The sequence below is a fragment of the Peromyscus leucopus genome, chromosome 1 (genome assembly GCF_004664715.2).
Source record: "Peromyscus leucopus breed LL Stock chromosome 1, UCI_PerLeu_2.1, whole genome shotgun sequence".
NCBI classification, from domain to species: domain Eukaryota; kingdom Metazoa; phylum Chordata; class Mammalia; order Rodentia; family Cricetidae; genus Peromyscus; species Peromyscus leucopus.
Window position 1 is genome coordinate 186,529,736 of NC_051063.1, and position 18,818 is coordinate 186,548,553.

Consider the following 18,818-nt stretch of genomic DNA (forward strand, 5'->3'; position numbering starts at 1 on the left):
TTAACATACCTAAATCAATAATTATAATCCACCATATAAACAAAATGAAAGATATCAACCACATAATAATTATATTAGTTGCAGAAAAGGCTTTAACAAAATCCAACAACCTTTCATGATAAAAGTCCTGGAGAAATTAGGCATACAAGGGGCATACCTCAACAAGTTTACAACAAACTTATAGCCAACATCAACTTAAATGGAGAGAAACTCAAAGCTATTCCACTAACATCTGAAAGTTGTCTACTCTCTCCATACCTATTCAATAAAGAACTTGAATTCTATAGCAATAAGACAACCAAAGGTTATCAAGGGTATACAGTTGGAAAGGAAGATGTAAAGTATCTTTATTTGTAGATGATATGATAGTACACATAAATGACCTTGAGATTTCCAGCAGGGCTCCTACAATTGATAAACACTTTCAGCAAAATAGCTGGATACAAAATAAACTCTCAGAAATTAGTAGCTCTCCTATATATAAATGACAAATGGACTTCAGAAACAAATCAATCTATAGATTCAATGCAATCCCCATCACAATTCCAACACAGTTTTTTTGCAAACCTTGAAAGGACAGTTCTCAACCTCATATGGAAAACAAAACAAAACTCCACCATATCTAAAACAATCCTGAATAGCAAAAGACCTGATAGAGGTATCACCATCCCTGATTTTAAGCTGTACTGCTGAGCTACAGTAACAAAACCACATGATATTGGCATAAAAGCTTGCATTCCCACCAGCAGTGGAGGAGAGTTCCCCCAGTTCCACATCCTCTCCAGCATAAGGTGTCTTCAGTGTTTTTGATCTTAGCCATTCTGACAGGCGTAAGGTGGTATCTCAGAGTTGTTTTGATTTGCATTTCTCTGATGATTAGGGATGTTGAGCAATTCCTTAAATGTCTTTCAGTCATTTGAGTTTCTTGTATTGAGAATTCTCTGTTTAGTTCTATAGCCCATTTCTTAATTGGTCTGTTGGTCGTTTTGATGTCTAATTTCTTGAGTTCCTTATATATTCTGGATATCAGTCCTCTGTCAGATGTGGGGTTGGTGAAGACCTTTTCCCATTCTGTAGGCTGTCTTTTTGTCTTATTGACCGTGTCACAAAGACTGACGCAGCATGCACAGAGCCTGTCCAGGTACTTTGTATATATATTACGGCTTCTAATTTAGTGTTTTGATGAGATTCCTGGGTATGTGAATGAGTGGGTTTCTAGGTATCTGTTTCTTGTGTCATTTCTTGGGATCTTTTCCTTCTGTTTGTTTTGATCTAGTCCAATGTGTTAGTTTTAAAAATATTTTATATTATTTATATTATATTAATCCCTTAGAGGCCTGTTTGTTTTCTTTTTATATATTTTTTTAATTTAACTTCTTTATTGACTCTTTGGTAGTGTCACATCATGCACCCCATTCCCGCTCACCTCCTGGTCCCCCAATATCCTCTCCTCATCCTTGCTGAACCCCGCAAAATAAAACAAAACAAAGTAAGCAAACAAGCAAACAAAAGCAAAAACAAAACAAACCCCAAACCCAAAACAAAACAAAACCCACAACAACAGAAACATCTTTTTGCTTTTTTTTCCTGCCTCTACACCTCTTCATTCACCCTGGTGGCATTAGGAGCCATGTGAGATATAGTATAACCTCTTTTCCCAACAGCTTTACTGGCAAATGTTCATTGTTTAAAGGTTCAAGGCCTCTGGTTTTTGGTACACCATCATCACTGGATCCTCACCAGAACTCTTCTGGAGTATTCTGTGATTGCCCCAAGTCTTGGAGCTCCAGTGGGTATTGTTCCACAGAGCTCCAGCAGGTCCTAGATGGGGTAGATGCTAGCTAGGGTGGGTCAACCCAAGGCCAGGCTGTGAGCCTGGGTAGTAGCCAAGCTGCTCAGTCCAAGCCACTGGGGCCACTCACCTCGGGTGAAGGGGCAGAGTCAACTCCCCTATGTCCATGCCCTCAGGGTAGGTTCGCCTCGAGTGTGGTGAGGGGTGGGGACCATCTCTTCCTAGTTCAGGGGCCGGTTCTCTTGCTCTAGTGTGCAGCGAGAGTCAAGGCCAGCTTTCTCAGGGCAGCAAAGAGCAGGGCCAGCTCAGCATGACGCTCTGATTTCATCTTGCATGGTTCCTAAAGCCTCCTGAGATGACACAATTCACAGATATCAACACAGATCCCAGCAGCTGCTGGGCCATGGACCCAGACGTGGTCCTTAGCAGCAGCTTGGGCCTGGATGGCATCCTGGCTCTGGGTGGAAGGAATGGCCACTTAGGTGGGAATGATTCTGGTGGCTGTGTGGCCATTCCTGTTTGTTTTCTAATGAGATATAGAATTGGGGTGGATCCAGATGGGAGGGGAGCTTAGGGAGGGACTGGGAGGAATAGAGGCAGAGGAAATTGTAATCTGTATATATTATATGTGAAAAGAATCAATTTCTTTTTCTTGTTTATTTATTCTTCTTTTATATATTACATCTTGGCCCCAGTTTCCCCTCCCTCCTCCCCTTCTAGCCCCTTTCCAGCCCTTCCCCATCTCCCATTTCCCCCATCCACCCTTCTCTGTTTCCCTTCAGAAGAGGGTAGACCTCCCAGGGATATTAGCCAAACATGGCATATCAAGTTGCAATAAGATTGGGCACCTCCCCTCATATTAAGGCTGTGAGGCAAAAGGTCTCCAAAACTGATAAAAGAGTCAGAGACAGCTCTCCCCCCTCCTCTCCTACTGTTAGGAGTCCTGCAAGAAGACCAAACTACACAACCATAGCATATATGCAGAGGACCTAGGTCAGATCCATGCATGCTCCTTGGCTGTTGGTTCAGTCTCTGTGAGCCCCTATGAGCCCAGGTTAGTTGATTCTGTGGGTTTTCTTGTAGTGTTCTTCACCCCTCTGGCTCCTACAACCCTTCCTCCCTCTCTTCTGCAGGAAAAATCTATTTCTTTTTTTTTCTTTGGTTTTTCGAGACAGGGTTTCTCTGTGTAGCTTTGCGCCTTTCCTGGAACTCACTCTGTAGACCAGGCTGGCCTCGAACTCACAAAGATCTGCTCACCCCTGCCTCCCTAGTGCTGGGATTAAAGGCTTGCACCACCACCACCTGGCCAAATCTATTTCTTAAAATGAAAATAAAAGAAGAAAGAGTAGGTCAATTATGAAAATACAGTAATAGCCAATTTACAAACAAGTAATAACAAGCTCTTTCAATGTCAATAATTAAAAAAATCAACTCTGATAATACTGTGGAACCATAAGACATTTGTTTCTGTCTTAGTTACTTTTCTATGTGATAAACACAATGTGAAGGAAGCAGGCAAAACCACCTTGGCCTGAGTACTGCCATTTTGACTTCAAACTCCATTTTACCTGCAGGGTGAAATACAGTTCAGGTTCCCAAACCCTAGTGGAGAACTTTCCAGTGGCTGACCAACCTCATGCCTAAACCAAAGAAATAGTTATTATGCATCTTTAGTTCTTTAGAACCATTACAGCTGTTCCTAAACCACAGAAGGAACAAATGAATCTGATTGGTTGCACTGAAAGTCTTGCGTTGTATATCAGTTAGCAATGATGGAACATTCAAGGAAGCCCCTAATCTCTAAATCCTGATTGGTAAAAGTCATGACTGTAGCTTGGAAACAAATGTTAGAAAATTTTATGCCTAGGAACCCCACTTCTGCCCCTGCTCCTAAGTCCTTGTCCTGCAGCCCTGATCAATCAGTGACCTGCTTATGTGGTGAATTATTAAAATTTTTGGAAGCCATAAACGCTGTCTCTCTCCTTCCTTACAAAAGTAAACATTGAATTTGGTTTATGGTTTCTCAGGATTATAGTTTATGATGGCAGAGCAAAAGAACAGCTGAGAGCTCACATCGTGATCCACAGCCATGGCAGAGCACTGGAAATAAGAAGAGTCTTTCAAAAACTCAAAGCTCACCTCAGTGATACACCTCCTCCAACGAGGCCACACCTTATAATCCTTCCCAAACAGTTCCACCAACTGGGCATCAAGACTCAGACACAGAGCCTACGGGCCCATTCTCATTTAAGCCACTACACTTAACTGTGGGTATGAGTGAAAGGAGACAAAGGCAGAGTTAAGGTTATGAGACTGGAAAGCTCTCTCTACAGTTAAGAGCATTTGCTGTCTTGAAGACTAAACCTGGGTTCAGTTCCTAGGACCGATTTTGTAGATCACCACCATCTGTAACTCCAGTTCTGGAAGATCCAACACTATTGTCTGGCCTCCCTTTACACTGGACATATGTGGTGCATATGCAGATACACAGGCAACACACTCATGCACATAAACAAATGATTATGTAAATAAATAACATGTTTTAAAAAGTGACTTCAAGAACCTCGAGGAGGAAAAAAGAGAGTTGATTAATCATAGGACAATGGAGAAAGACAGGGGAAGGAAAAGTCAATAGAAGGAGCCACACAAGTGGAGAAAGTGAAACAACTGTGACTAGGGACATTTGCAACTGAGGGGTGAAACATTTATTTTCCATAGCACTATATTAAGTGATAGCTGAATATTTGTGTATAATTTAAATAGAGAAATAGAGAGAAGGGGGAGAGTAGCGACTGATATGGGAAGAGAAGGAGAGGAAGAAAAAGGAAGAATAACGAATTAAACTGTTGATTATTTTTCTCTAAGACATATATAGTCCTTTTGGCAGTGAGAACAGAGGAAGAATTGGATGAGGGGATGGATACATTACATGAGTGTATCCAATTCTCAGATACAGCAGAAAAAACCAGAATAATGAACTTGTATTTTTTTTGAGCCAAGGTCACACTATGCAGCATTGGCTGTCCTGGAACTCACTCTGTAGACCAAGCTGGCCTCAAACTCAAACTCACCTGTCCCTGCCTCCAGAGTTCTGAGATTAAAGTAATGCATTGCCACCCATGGCAGAGTTTAGATGTTTTTTAGTTACTCATAAAACAAATTTCAAATCATGCTATGGATTTCAAGATAGCATTTTTGGTTATTTTCTTTACAGGTGAATTTTATGATCATAAATACATACATTGTCATCCTGGGAATCAGATGCTTATAATTTGAACCAAATATTAGAGATATCAGCATGGAAAATCATTGATATTGTTGTAAAATAGTAATAATAATAATATTTATCTGATATTTAAAAGACTATGAAGGAGAGTTGAACATTAGGTGAAAACAACAAAATATATACATTTTATATATTTTAATGCAATTATTTTATTGAATCCTTCAGAACATGCATTTAGGTCTAAAATGTGTTCCAGTTACTGCCACGGTAAACTCTGCCAGGAAGAGCTGTAATGCAAACCATCTTCCTTTCTCAGTCGCCTACAGGGCAATAGAAGCCCATTGGCATGAGAACCTTAATGCTGTGGCCAACAGATAAATCAGATAAGCTGTTCAGCCCACAACATCCTGTGTGCTTTTGCTGGTGCACTGCCGCCAGTCAGCTCAAGCAGTACTATGGCGCTCACGCTTCTCAGTGTGGTGTGTTCTGGTGAGTCCTGGGAATGAATGGGATGGAACACCAGGGTGGAAATAGTAGTCCAGGAGACTCGGTATGTATAGAGAAGAATGCCCAAGTGGATGGGCATTGGAGAGTTGGTTGATCTTTACACAACAGGTTTGACTTCAGAGGCTTGCAGACCTGTAAGAGGTAAGAGGAATGGAAATCAGGCATTGTGAGGACATGGATCAACTATCATGAATCTTTCTTTGCAGGGTTCGTCTGGGCTCAAGGGATCTGGGCACAAGTTGGTGAGTCTGTTTGCCAAACCAAATAGAATGTTCCTGTAACAGGAGGGTAAGAGGCACACAGCTCATGGGTTGAATGTGGGAAATCCTGTGCGTGAATCTCTGTTAACTGGAAAGTGGGGTCCCTGAAGACCTTGCCTGTGATAGCTCACACACACCCAACAATTTTGCCACTCACTAAGTTAAGCTGTACAGGGAAATAGAGGGGCATGGAAGAAAGCAAGGTGTCTTATGGGAGTAGGCAGAGTAAGTAAGGAAGCACAGCTGGGAACAGCAGCCCCTCCTCAGGACCAGAAGGGATCACAGGCCTCCCAGCAGCTCCATGATGGTGGTGCACACAGAGCACAGCTGCTATTGTGCCAGAAGAGGTGGAAGAGTCTGGCATTATGCCCCATGAATGTGTGATGTAGACTGTTGCTTTTCTCATATTTACCAATATCATTTTATTCATATAGAATCCGATGTCTGTTCTGACTTTTTTTAAAAAAATAATTTTTATAAGCCAGGTGTGGTGGTGGTACATGTTTTTATTCTCAGGACTTGAGGGGCAGAGACAGGAAGATCTCTGTGAGTTTGAGGTTATCTCTGTCTACATAGTGAGTTTCAGAACATCTAGGGCTGTCTAGAGAGACCCTGTCTCAAAAAAATTTATTACTTCTTTGAAAATTTCACATCATGTATTTTGAAAATATTTACTCCTCTTAACATCCACTTAACCCTCCAATCATTTACCACCCAACTCTGAGATTAGTTCCTTTTTTCTTTCTCCAACAATACCAATGTGTGCTAGTCTTGGGGTTGGTCAGACTGCCAAGCATTATATCATTAAAAGAAAACTGACTCTTCCTCTTCCAGCAGCCATCAAATGCTAATATCTCCTCAGCTAGTGGTAGCATTTCATGCCTGCCTTCCCCTGTTTGTCCCAGGATTCTGTGTGGCTGAAATTTGCCCAGGTTTTATGTATGCTGTCCCAATCCCTTTGAGTTCATATGTTCATCTACCTTCCCGTGCTTGTAAAACTCTCTTTTCTTGAAGTTAGCCACCATCTCTGGCTCTTACAATCCTTCTGTCCCCTATTTTACAAAGGTCCCTGAGTCTTGGGGTGACATATAAATTTCTAGTTTGGGGCTGAGAACGCTGAAGTCCTTAGTTCTTTACTTGTCGACCAGTTTTTCATTTGTTTGTTTGTTTGTTTGTTTGTTTTTTGGCGGGTGGTGCTTGTGTTGATTGCCATCTACTACAAAGAGAGGCTTACCTGAAGAGAGGTGAGAGATTCTGTGATCTACTGAGTATACAAATAAGTCAGTAGTAGTCATTCTAATACTATGTCCATTTAGCAGTATGATAATATTGGGTTCTCAACTAGGCCTTGTTCTGCATCTTATTTTTATATATAGATGATACTATTTTGTTGAAAGTATTGAGTTCTTTATGAAGTACTTGCTCAAAATTCTCAGACCACCTTTTGTTAGAGGAAAGCATGCTTGTGTGGTGGGCAGTCCTAATGCATAGTGCTGGGCACAATTGGCCAGGAAGAACCTTGGGAACATGGAAAGGAGAAGGGTTACTGAACACATTGGGGAGGGACGTCTCTGTTTTCTTCTCTAAATCTGGTCTCCTCTTCCCCAACAGTGGAATCTAAAAAGCCCTTCCTGTCTGCCTGGCCAAGCCCTATCGTTCCCATCAGAGAGCATGTGACTCTGTACTGTCAGTCTGAGCTTGGGTTTGAAATGTTCAGACTGTTCAAGGAACAGAGGGGTCGCATCCTCCAGATGCAGAACTTCAGCTCCCAGCAGAGCTTTGTGATAGGCCCCGTGACCACAGCACATGCAGGGATCTACAGATGCCAGGGATTTTACTCTGAATCTCCTCATGGATCATCAGCACTGAGTGACAGCCTGGAGATTGTGGTCACAGGTAAGAGGGCTCCTTGTCCAGAGGGGTGGTCCCTTGCCAATATTTCTCATCCCAATGTTTCTACAGAAACTGTCAGTGGGAGTTCTATCAGAAGAGGGGGTAGACACCTCCAAGAGCTTCCGGTTATGGGTAATTAAATAAGGGGACTCAGAACTGAGGGGCACAGGACAATACTCATCAGTTGTCACCCTCCCACTAATACCTGGAAACTGAATATTTACATCCTATAGCTCAAAAGTGTGGCTATGGTTTGTGTTATAAAGTTCTATGTGCTGACAGCATGTCCCCTCGTGAGGAGGTGTTGGTGCATAGTTATGTTTAAGAGGTGGCACTAGTATCAGATGCCCTCAGAAGTTAATAAGGCTCTCACGGGACCTTGTTTTTTCCCTTTTTATTTTATGTATATGCACAGATGTTTGTTTCTGGTCTCCTCAGAGGCCAGAAAAGGGCATTGAATCTCTTGTAACTAGAATTACAGGCAGTTATGAGTTGCCATGTAGGTTCTGGGAAATGAGCTCATTTCCTATTGAAGAGCAACCATTGCTTCTCAGCCATCTCTATAGTCCCAACCCTGGTCAAGATCATGCAAAGTGCCTGCTCCCTTTGTGACTTGCTGCCTCCCTCTCTGCTCCTCTGCCATCTGTGGCATATTATACTTTATCAGAGGATAAGCAGATGAGTTGCCTCTCTTTGACCCCTAGCCTCTAAAACTTTCAAACCCTAATCAAACAGTTTTCATGAGTGAGGTATCCAACATCAAATATGTTTTAGATTAAGATAAAATGGACTGATACATATAGAAGGGAAATTGAGGTAAAATGTAGAAGTCTGGGTCTTCCCAGTTAGCCCTGAGAGTACAGACAATACCTTATAACCCAAACAGCCTCAATCAGAGGAAGAGAAGTTAGCGGGTGGTGTTTGAAGGTCAGTGCAGTGAACTGTAAGAGAGATTATGTAAAGCCAGCTATGAAGATGGAGAAAATGAATTACAAACTTCTAGAAACTTGGAGGAGAAAAGAACTGAATTCTCTAGACTTTCATGAAGGAAGACGGCCCTAAAGACACCCAACTTAAGCCAGTAGCGTCTATTTCAGACTTCTGACACCCAGAACCAAAGGGTAGTACACCTGTATTCAATTTAATCTGCCTACTTGTGATCATTTGTCACAGCAGCAACTGGGATCTAATACAGATACACAAGTCAAGGACACATTGACAAAGCCAAAGAGGAAGGGTAGGAATGTACTGATATCAGGAAGATGAGGATGCTGAAACTACCACAGGTTGAGACTGTCCAATGCTCCCATATCCAGACTAGAGACTCTTTGTGATACTGGAACTCAGAGAGGGTCCAGACATGTCAGGGAACCCTTTTTAGAACTGGATAGAGAGAACATTTGGGAACCTCCTCTCATTTTTTTTTTTTTTTTTTTTACTAATCCTCACACCCTGATATTGATTACGCTTTTTCAAAAAGAGCATGAAACAAGCTAAAAGAAACCCAAAACAGTCTAAGTTGCAGCCTTCCAGATTACTTCTCTTCATTCATGATACAAAGTAGGAAAGCGGTCTAATGGAGATGGATGCAATAGACACGTTCCTAGGACATGCTAGGTGAAAACAGTCAGGTACTAATAGAAACAAAGAACTAAGAAAATACATGAAGAGCAGGAATGTATGTGGAGGAGAATGTAGACACAAAATGATAAAAGATACTGAGAGGGAGGAATGATTCAAGGAGAAAGAATCTCACTTATTTAAGGTCTAAGAGTTTACTGAGGTGGGATGACTCCCAAATTCACTGCCTCTTTGTTCTTAGGAATCTACAGAAAGCCCTCACTCTTGGCCCTACCAGATCCCCTGGTGAAGTCAGGAGGGGTAGTGACCTTGAAATGCTTCTCGGAGATTGTGTTTGAGACCTTCATTCTGGTTATGCACCGAAAGGGACGAAGCGTGGACCCTCTGTACCTTGTTGGGGAGCCTTATGATGGAGGCTACCAGGCCAACATCTCCATAGCTCCTGTGACTACTGCACACACTGGGACCTACAGATGCTATGGTTCTGTCAGTCACCAACCCTATGAATGGTCAGACCCCAGTGACTCCCTGGACATCACAATCAAAGGTGAGAGGGTCTTGTCTTGTTCCTCACCCTCTCCAGTAAGCAGATCATTGTAAGTTTTGAAGGACCCAGAAGGTCAGAAAATTGATACCTTTTAGGTACTATGGAGAGAATTAGTCTTTGGGGTAGACTTAGTGACAAAAGTGGAAAAGGAGATATAAGGACACACCATTGGTCCTTATACAAAGCATAGATACAGACAGTTCAGAGGAATCATGAAAGGAGCTTGTGCTGGCTAGTCTTATGTCAACTTGACATACAAACTGGAGTTATTTAATAGAAGGAAACCTCAGTGGAGAAGACAACTCCATAAGACCTAGCTATAAGGCATTTTCGAAATTAGTGATTGATGGGGAAGGTCTCAGCCTATTATGAGTAGTTCCATCCCTAGGCTGGTGGTGCTGGATTCTATAAGAAAGCAGGCTGAGCAAGACAGGGGAATCAAACCAGTAAGCAGCACCCTTCCATGGCCTCTGCATCAGCTCCTGCCTTCAGGTTCCTGCCCTGTTTGAGTTTCTGTCATGACTTCCTTTGATGATGAACAGCAATACAGAAGTGTAAACCAAATAAACCCTTTCTCCTCAACTTGCTTTTTGGTCATGCTGTTTCATCACAGCAACAGAAAGAGCTTAAGGCAAAAAAAATGACATAATTATAGACACTCATGGATCAAACAGATGGTTATTCAATCCTGACCTTGTTAATAAGCCTGTACAGTTCAAAGTTGGATTACCATTTTAGTTCATCATATTCTCTTCCAGAAAATGCTAGACATGCCCTACACTTGAATTTCATTACAGGGGAGCTGGTTCAACATGGGTCCCAAGACCTTGGTGTAGTTTCCAGGAACAAATGCTGTGTTTAGTTTGACACTGCTTTCTTTCATGGTGTTGAGCCATAGTGCCAGAAAATCACATTCCTGGGTGAAGAAAAGGACACCAATCCCTGTGTGACTGAGTTCTCTGCATCTCTAAAGTGCACCCCCACCCCACCCCCACACATCACAGATAAGTCAGGTGTGTGTGTGTGTGTGTGTGTGTGTGTGAAGAGAGAGAGAGAGAGAGAGAGAGAGAGAGAGAGAGAGAGAGAGAGAGAGACTATGAACATAGAATGAAAACTGAGAGAGAAAGTGAAGTGTGATCAGAGGGAATGGCTGACAATGAGAGTGAGAGACTAAATGATTCTGAAAAGCAGATCCCAGAGCCAAAGAAAAAGGAAGACATGATGGTGAATGGTTCTAAAGGAAGGCTAGAGAATATAGAAAGCAGAGAAAGGTATTTTTAGTTGCTAAATAAACATACAATAAAAAGGATTTTGGCCACACAAAGTATAACATTGGAGAAACACAGAGATCAGCACAGCCCATGAGAAGAAATGACACACACCCTCATTATGAAATATTACACAAACAGTAACACCCAGTGAACTTGGAGATAGCTCATTTGTCGAACATCTGCCTGACGTGTGTTGTCAACAGTGCTGGTGTGACACACAGCATTACAAAATTAATAGTTTTAAAATACAGCAATGACATTTAAAATACATAAATAGCTTTTATGCTTAAATATAATGCTGGATAATGATGGTGACAGTAGATAGTATCTTAACTAGTTCCAAAAATGGTATCTCATACTTCTGTAGGGAAATTCATTGACATGTAAGTGTGCTGCAGAAAATCCCCAGTATGCTGTTTACCTACCGATTTATGAAGAAGGTAAGATAAAGTAGTAAAAACAAGAGCAATGCTAATAAATTCTATATTTGGGGGTCATGTATTTTTTATTTGGTCTTATCTGGTGTATGATCTTATTGCCCAACCTATCACAGTGCCAGGATTCTCACAATAAATTATCACTCAGGAGAATGAAAACGGTAGAATTAGACTTGAAAAGTAGACCACAAGCATACAGTGTTGGGAAGTGTCAGTGGGTGTCCTTTCAGAAATGTGACTTTATAAATGCATTAAACACTCAGTTCTCAGAGAAAGCCCAGAAGAAAGAGATGGGCTGGAAACTGCTGTAGGACACTCCAGCGCTCACCTTCCCTTCCTCTCTGCCTCTCAGCTCCCGATGACCCTGGCTCTTCATGTCCTTTTGATCTTAAACTAGGTAAGTACCAGGAATGTTAAATTGCTAGGGGAGCTGGGGAAGGGGCACATGAAGTCTGTAAAGCAGGACACTGATGTGTGGGCCAGGTGAAATTTGTTAAAGAATGAAATCAATAAAATATACCCATGACACAGAACAGAGCTGAGATGCCACCACCATCCTGCCATTCCACCTAAGGGTGATGAACCGAAACTGCAAGCCACATTTCTCCGCAGCTTGCTCCTGCTCTGATCACCCAAGAGAGCGTGAGACCCTTGCGCCACCATTTTTAAGGTGTCACATATAACAGAGAAAACCACGTTCATAAGGCCCCAAACCCCTCCATCCAATTGGTCATTGGACCGAATGGCGGAATTCCCACATGTCCTTCAGCGGACCCGAGGACAAACAGCACTTCAAGATTCCTTCCATTTGGCTAATTCTTGGGTCTGTGACTCCTTTCTTTCCTCATCTGGCCTCCACTCTAAGATTTTCTCTTGAGCATCCTCCACAGTTTACCCCAGCCTGACTCTCATTCATGTCTTAACACTGGAGTTCCAAGAGGCTTTCTGCTTTAATTTCATTTTATGAATGGACAGAGAGAGGAGTCCTGAATACTCAGAAGGGAAATTATTTGAAACTGTGCATTATAATCTTTCCCGTGTCCCCAAAATACACGAGAGAAGGGTGGATTAATGTAGCCAAGGAAAGAGAGAGAGAAGAAAGCAGGGTGCAATTCCAGCGAAAAATCTCATCTCAAAGTAGATAAATTTGGGGTCAGTCTTTATTGCAATCTTTCTGTTCTTCATTCAGCAGTATCATAGCCTCACAATCCAGGATTTTTCAGTCTCAGGTGAGACTGGTGTTCATGGGGAATGTGAGTTCCTAACAGTCTCCTGGAAAGGCACACTAAAGGGCACTCACTACTGTAGCAGGGAGGTTCAGTGGAAGATTGCAGTGGTGACGGGGGAATAAAGGACAGAGTCCCTAAGGAGCTCGCGATGATGCAGGGATAATGGAAGACATGGACCGAAAGCATTCTCTCGAGGTTGACGGGGAAGCACTTTCATTCTGCAGCTCCTGTACGGCTGCTGAGCTGCTGGCCTACATGTGAAGTTTTCTGTTTCTTCCAAAGGTCCCGTTTTTCAGAATTGCACCTTGGGGAATTCCATCAGGATAGTTGTGGCAGGGCTGATCCTACTTGCTCTGTTGCTGATGCTGACTAAGGCCTGGTGGAGCCATGAAGAGCTTAAAGATGGAGAGAAGGAAAATTTTACAGAACCCTACTGAAGTGAACAGATGATGGGACAGAATGGGCCCTGGATTACAGCCCATTACGTGATACAGATGTGGAATACACCTAGGGCCAGGTGAAGTATCAGAAGGGTCTTTGAAGTAGGACAACCCTTCAGTATGCAAGAGCACTCTCTAGAGACTGGGGAGCTACTTGGGGAAAGCATCAGGAGAGGACACTGGCAAGCTGGGCTCCACATACAGATACCACATGAGATATTTCCATTTGTTCCTAAATGTCATTCATTTCTCCTCATTATTTTTAGTGATCTGACTGTAATTTTTCTGTTGTTGATAATATATTTCTCCTCTTTCTTACCCCCTTTGCTATCTCCTCTTCCTCGTCTCTTCATTGTTCTCCTCTTTCTTCCTGTATTCCTCTTCTCCTCTTCCTCTCCCCATCATAACTTTTGTTATATTATTACCCCGTTCTTCTTCTTTGCTCTCACTTATTAACTTTAACCATTGACATTTCTTCTCCTACGCTTTTGGAGATAGACTCTCTCTACAGTCCTGCTGCCCTGGACGTCAGAGAGATCAGCCTGCTTCTGTTCCTGTATGCAGGGATTAAAGGCACATACCACCACACCTGACTTATTCTCATATATTTTTATACTGTTCCATAGATCTTTTTTGTTGTGCTTCACTTAAGGTGCTTAGAATAAGCTGAATATTTAATTTTGCATTCTCTAACAGCTGCACTTGCTACCGCAGACAAAACTACAAAGTTGGAGCAATGAAATAATTATTAAAGTCCTATATTTTCTGTTATTAAACATTTTCAAACTCATTATTTTAATGTACAAGTTTTAAGATTTCAAAGGATTACAAAAATATTAAAAGCTTGTTTTGCATTGTTGAGTTAACATTCCTCATTTTACAAAATGTAGTTCTGCTCTTAGAATAAAATGTAATTTCTCTTTTCCTCTGGACTCATACTCTCAGCATTATCTAACCTATAAACCAGTAACTGTTAGTCTGTGGCCAGCTACTCATTATCTGTGTCGAACTACCTGGAAAAGCGACTTCCTGAAGGAAGGGTTTATTCTGACTGACAGTTTGAGGTTCCATCCATCCTGGTGGGAAAGGTGTAGCAGCAGCAGGGACCAGAGGAAGCTGGTCACATTGCGTGTGAAGTCAGAAAAGAGAACCATGAATGCTGCAGCTCATCCCACATTCTCCTTTTATCCAGTGCATGACTCCAGGCCATGGGACGACGGATCTGCTCACACAGAGGGTAGTTCGCATTTTGGTTAAAACTCTGCAAATTCCTTCACAAACATACCTAGTGGCTTGTCTTCTAGGTTATTCTCAATATCATGGATGTCATAATCAATATTCACTACTACCTATTAGTATCCTAAATGGCTTTGTCTACTTAGAGTTGAACTTTGTCTATTTATTTCACTGCTGAGGATTGTGCTTGGAACCTTTTGCACCTTAAGCACACATTTTCCCACTTACCTATATCTTGATCTCTGGAACTAAACTTTAAATTAAAATTTCCTAGATTAAAATACACTCCCATATATACTAATCATATTATATATTTAATCATATGTATGATTATATATTTAATCATATATATATATATATATATATATATATATGACCTGTAGCACAGATCACACACACACACACACACACACACACACACACAACACACACACACACACACGGAGAGACAGAGAGACACACACATAGAGGTCTTTGACGCATGACAAGTGTCACATAAAATATTGATAACTATTTTACATTTTTATAATAAAGCACAATTTCAAGAAGCAACTTATAGAAGGAAGAGTTTATTTTGTCTTATGGCTCCAGAGGTGTAAGAGTCTATCATGGGGACTGGAGAGATGGCTCAGCAGTTAAGAGCACTGGCTGCTCTTCCACAGGACCTGGGTTCAATTGCTAGTATCCACATGGCAGCTCACAACTGGCTGTAATTCCAGTTCCAGGGAATCTGACACTCTCCCACAGACAAATATGCAGATGAAAAAAGAGTCTATCATAACAGGGAGACCCAGCCACAAGTGGCAGGATTGTGGAAGGAGTGTGAAGTTGAGGGATCACATCTTTAACTACAACACAAAGCAGAGAGAGGGAACTAGCAGTAGGCTGAAGATACATAATCTCAAATCTCACTCCTGATGACATGCTTCTCCAGCAAGACCACACCTTCCTAACCTCCTCAATTAGAGACCAAGTGTTCAAATACCCAAGCCTATGGGAGACATTCTCATTCAAACCACCACTAATATCAATAGCCACATTTTTTATTACTTTAATATTTCTTAATTCTTTGGAGACCCTTGTCTTTCTGTCTCATCATCTTGGGTCCTTTCTTTAGAGTTTGTCTTCCACAGCCTCGCTAGTTCTATGACCTACTACTGGTGGTGAACTCCTAGGGAGGACAGATGCCCTGGAAGCCAGGGTCTGAAGTGCCACTCTAGAGTAGTGGATCTCAACCTTCCAAATTCTGTGAACTTTTAATACAGTTCCATACTGGTGACCCCCAACCATCAAATTATTTTGTTGCTACTGCATAGCTATAGTTTTACTGTTATGTTTCATAATGTAAATATCTGATATGCAGGATATCTGAGATGTGACTCTCATGAAAGGGTTGTTCAACCCACAAAGAGGTCATGACCCACGGGTTGAGAACCACTGCTCTAGAGCAATAAAATCTGTTGAAGGTGTTTGAATTTTGGAGTCAGAAGTTGATCTTGGATCCTGGTCTGGGATGACCTCTCTACAGATGTGGAATTGGGGACAATTTCTTGATTTAGAGCAATTTTCAGTCTAATCTGACCTTGAGAGAAGACAGTGTATGACACTCATACAGGAATGGCTAGAATCTCTGAGTGAGAAACCAGGAGTTGATGAAAAGCAGCCATGCTTTGAAGTAAGGGAAAGTATAACAACACTCAAGTTTCAGAGCAAAGAAGGAAGGAAACAACACTTCAGAATTCAGAACAGAGCCAAAGAAAGCCTGTTTCAAAGACTCAAGGTGAGAACACTTAGCTGCAGATGGCGAGGGAATATGACTGAATAAGATGAGAGCCAAAGCAAGAATCAAGACACACAAAGGAGTGTCCTCAAAAGGCACATGCTGTACTTTCAGTACTAAGAAATTTAGATCACAGAAGCAGGGGATGCTGGCACAAGGGACAAATGTATTTGAGTAGAGACGAGGAAGCGAACAGGAAATTAAACACAAGAGACACAGAAAGTAATTAACACTAGAACATCACTGGGCAGAATGCAGGGAGAGGTGGGAATCTTGGACTAGGAACCACAGAAACCACCATGTAGAAATCTGATCTTTGCTATAGACTAGGATGTGGTTATTTCCCCGTGGACACTCCAAGCTCCCACAGAGGAACGGTGAGCTGTGAAAAATGAATCCACAGTAGACAGAAGCACAAAGGCTGCCGCATCTCAGAAACACCAGGATGCCAGATTGAAGTCCTAGCAGTAGAGAGATTATTGACAGTGTATCCAGTACCTGGAGACAGCAAGACCAACTACAGCAATAGCAAAGATTGCGTGGATCACACACCATACCCTCTACTTACAGAGCAAAGAAGATAAAAACCAACACAGAGAGAAACCACAAAGATCTACCATCAGAAGACACCAATCCCCCAAATATCTAAAACAAACAAAATGACACAAAACAAACAAGAACAGCAAAACAAAACAAAACAAAAACTAGGAACATAAATACAGCTTAGGGACAAACTCAGTGCTGTTATTCTTTATTTTCAGTTGCTTTCTATAAAAATATTCTTTGAAGCCTGACATAGTGACACACACCTTTAATCACAGCACTTTGGAGGTGGAGGCAGGTGGATCTCTGTGAGTTCGAGGTCAGAGTTGCCTTCATAGTGAGTATACCAGAACAGCTAGGACTACAGGTAGAGACCCTGTCTCAATAAAACAAATACACACATTCATTGAGAATTTCATACATGTGCACCATAATATAGTAATTCTATCCACCTCCCATTTATCTGCTCCAACTTCACTGAATCCCATACAATACATTCTTTCCTCAAATTCATGTCATCTTCTTCTTTTCATAACCTACTAAGTCTAGTTAGTGTTGACTGTATGAATATGGGTGTGGGGCCATCCATTTGAGTGTAGGCAACCAATGAGTGGCCAGCCATGTCCTCGAGGAAGTATGATTTTCCTTCCCCAGCAGCTAACAGTCACCATTAGTTCCTTAGTAAGTGATGGGCCCTCCTGAGCTTCTCTCACTCTTTATTGTACTCTTCTTCCCCTTTTCTCTCTTCTTTGATTATAGGCTTTTCATAGAATCAGATTGATTAAATTAGAGTAGTTCAGAAAATAATACATGCTTAGATGTTGTTTTTCATTGTTTTCTGCAGGATTGATGACCGGCAAGCACTCAATCACTGAGCTATATTCCCTTAAATATTTATGTATAAAATTGTGCTCTTTTTTCCTTCTCTCTTTTCTTTACTTTTAGGCTTTACCTACTTAATATCAAAGTTTACTGACAATTTTGTCTTACACTACTCTATCTACCTGTCTGTCTGTCTGTCTGTCTGTCTACCTACCTACCGACATAATCATTGATTTCTTTTTTTCTTTCTTTCTTTTTCTCTCCTCCCTGATCCTTTGTATGATGGCTGCTCTTGTCTTATCCTGAGTGCTGTAATTAAATTTTGTTAGGACAAACACAGCACTCACTACTTAAAAGTACAAAGTCTATGTGTCTTTGCAGGCACAAGAAAATCTCTTAACTGTGAGTTCCTACAATATAAAATACATGCATTTCTAGCATATAGCGATACAAATAAAATTCCCACTTCAGATTAAAAAAACAAGGACAAAATTAAGAATGGAAAAATCAAATTTGATAGCTCCATGTCTCCCATCTGGGCTCTGAGTAAGCTGGACTCCAAAACGCTGGGCTAGCTTCACCCCTCCTGTTTTGCTGCCTATTGTACACAAGTCTTTATTGATGGGGGAATATATTTCTATATGCTGTGAAAATACATTGTCTTATTGATTGATAAATAAAGCCATTTGGCTTATGGCAAGACAGCTTAGAGGCAGGTGGAAAATCCAAACAGATAAGACAGGAAGAGGAAGGAAAGGCAGAGGAGATGCGGCCAGCCACTGCCATGAGAAGCAAGATGTAAAAGTGCTGGTAAGCCACAAGTCACATGGAAAAGTATATATTTATAGAAATGGGTTAACTTAAGATGTAAGAACTAGATAGCAAGAAGCCTGCCATGGCCATAGTTTAAAAATAATATTAGCCCATGTGTGTTTATTTGGGTCCAGTTGGCTGTGGGACCAGTAGGTGAGAGACATTTGTCCTGAAAGTGGGCCAGGTGAGACACAGGAAACCTTTCAGCTACACTCTTCAGCCAGCTCCACTTTCTACATGCATTTTTCTTAGTGTCTGTCACACAGTCCTAACATAACCATTTTGAAGTCTTCATTGCAACTTAGGTTTTGCCTTCAAGGATCGCCCATTGGATGGCCTCAGTGGATTTATAAAATTTAAAAATTTTAATTATGTATATGTGGGGGGGCTGCACATGCCAGAGGCATCAGATCCCCTGGAGCTGAGTTACAGCTGTTCGTA

The 18,818-nt window shown here is 41.6% G+C and overlaps 1 protein-coding gene across 1 annotated transcript in view; it reads left to right on the top strand.

Annotated features, from left to right (window-relative positions):
• The first annotated feature begins 5,456 nt into the window (after positions 1-5,456).
• The window catches only part of LOC114686723 (putative killer cell immunoglobulin-like receptor like protein KIR3DP1), a 30,863-nt gene continuing 17,501 nt past the window's right edge, over positions 5,457-18,818 (top strand). Inside the window, exons 1-6 of the mRNA XM_037199666.1 lie at positions 5,457-5,507; positions 5,732-5,767; positions 7,397-7,681; positions 9,501-9,806; positions 11,867-11,911; positions 13,026-13,174. Of these exons, the coding sequence (XP_037055561.1) occupies positions 5,474-5,507; positions 5,732-5,767; positions 7,397-7,681; positions 9,501-9,806; positions 11,867-11,911; positions 13,026-13,174 (855 nt within the window). The 5' untranslated portion in view covers positions 5,457-5,473. The remainder of the gene's footprint in view (positions 5,508-5,731; positions 5,768-7,396; positions 7,682-9,500; positions 9,807-11,866; positions 11,912-13,025; positions 13,175-18,818) is intronic.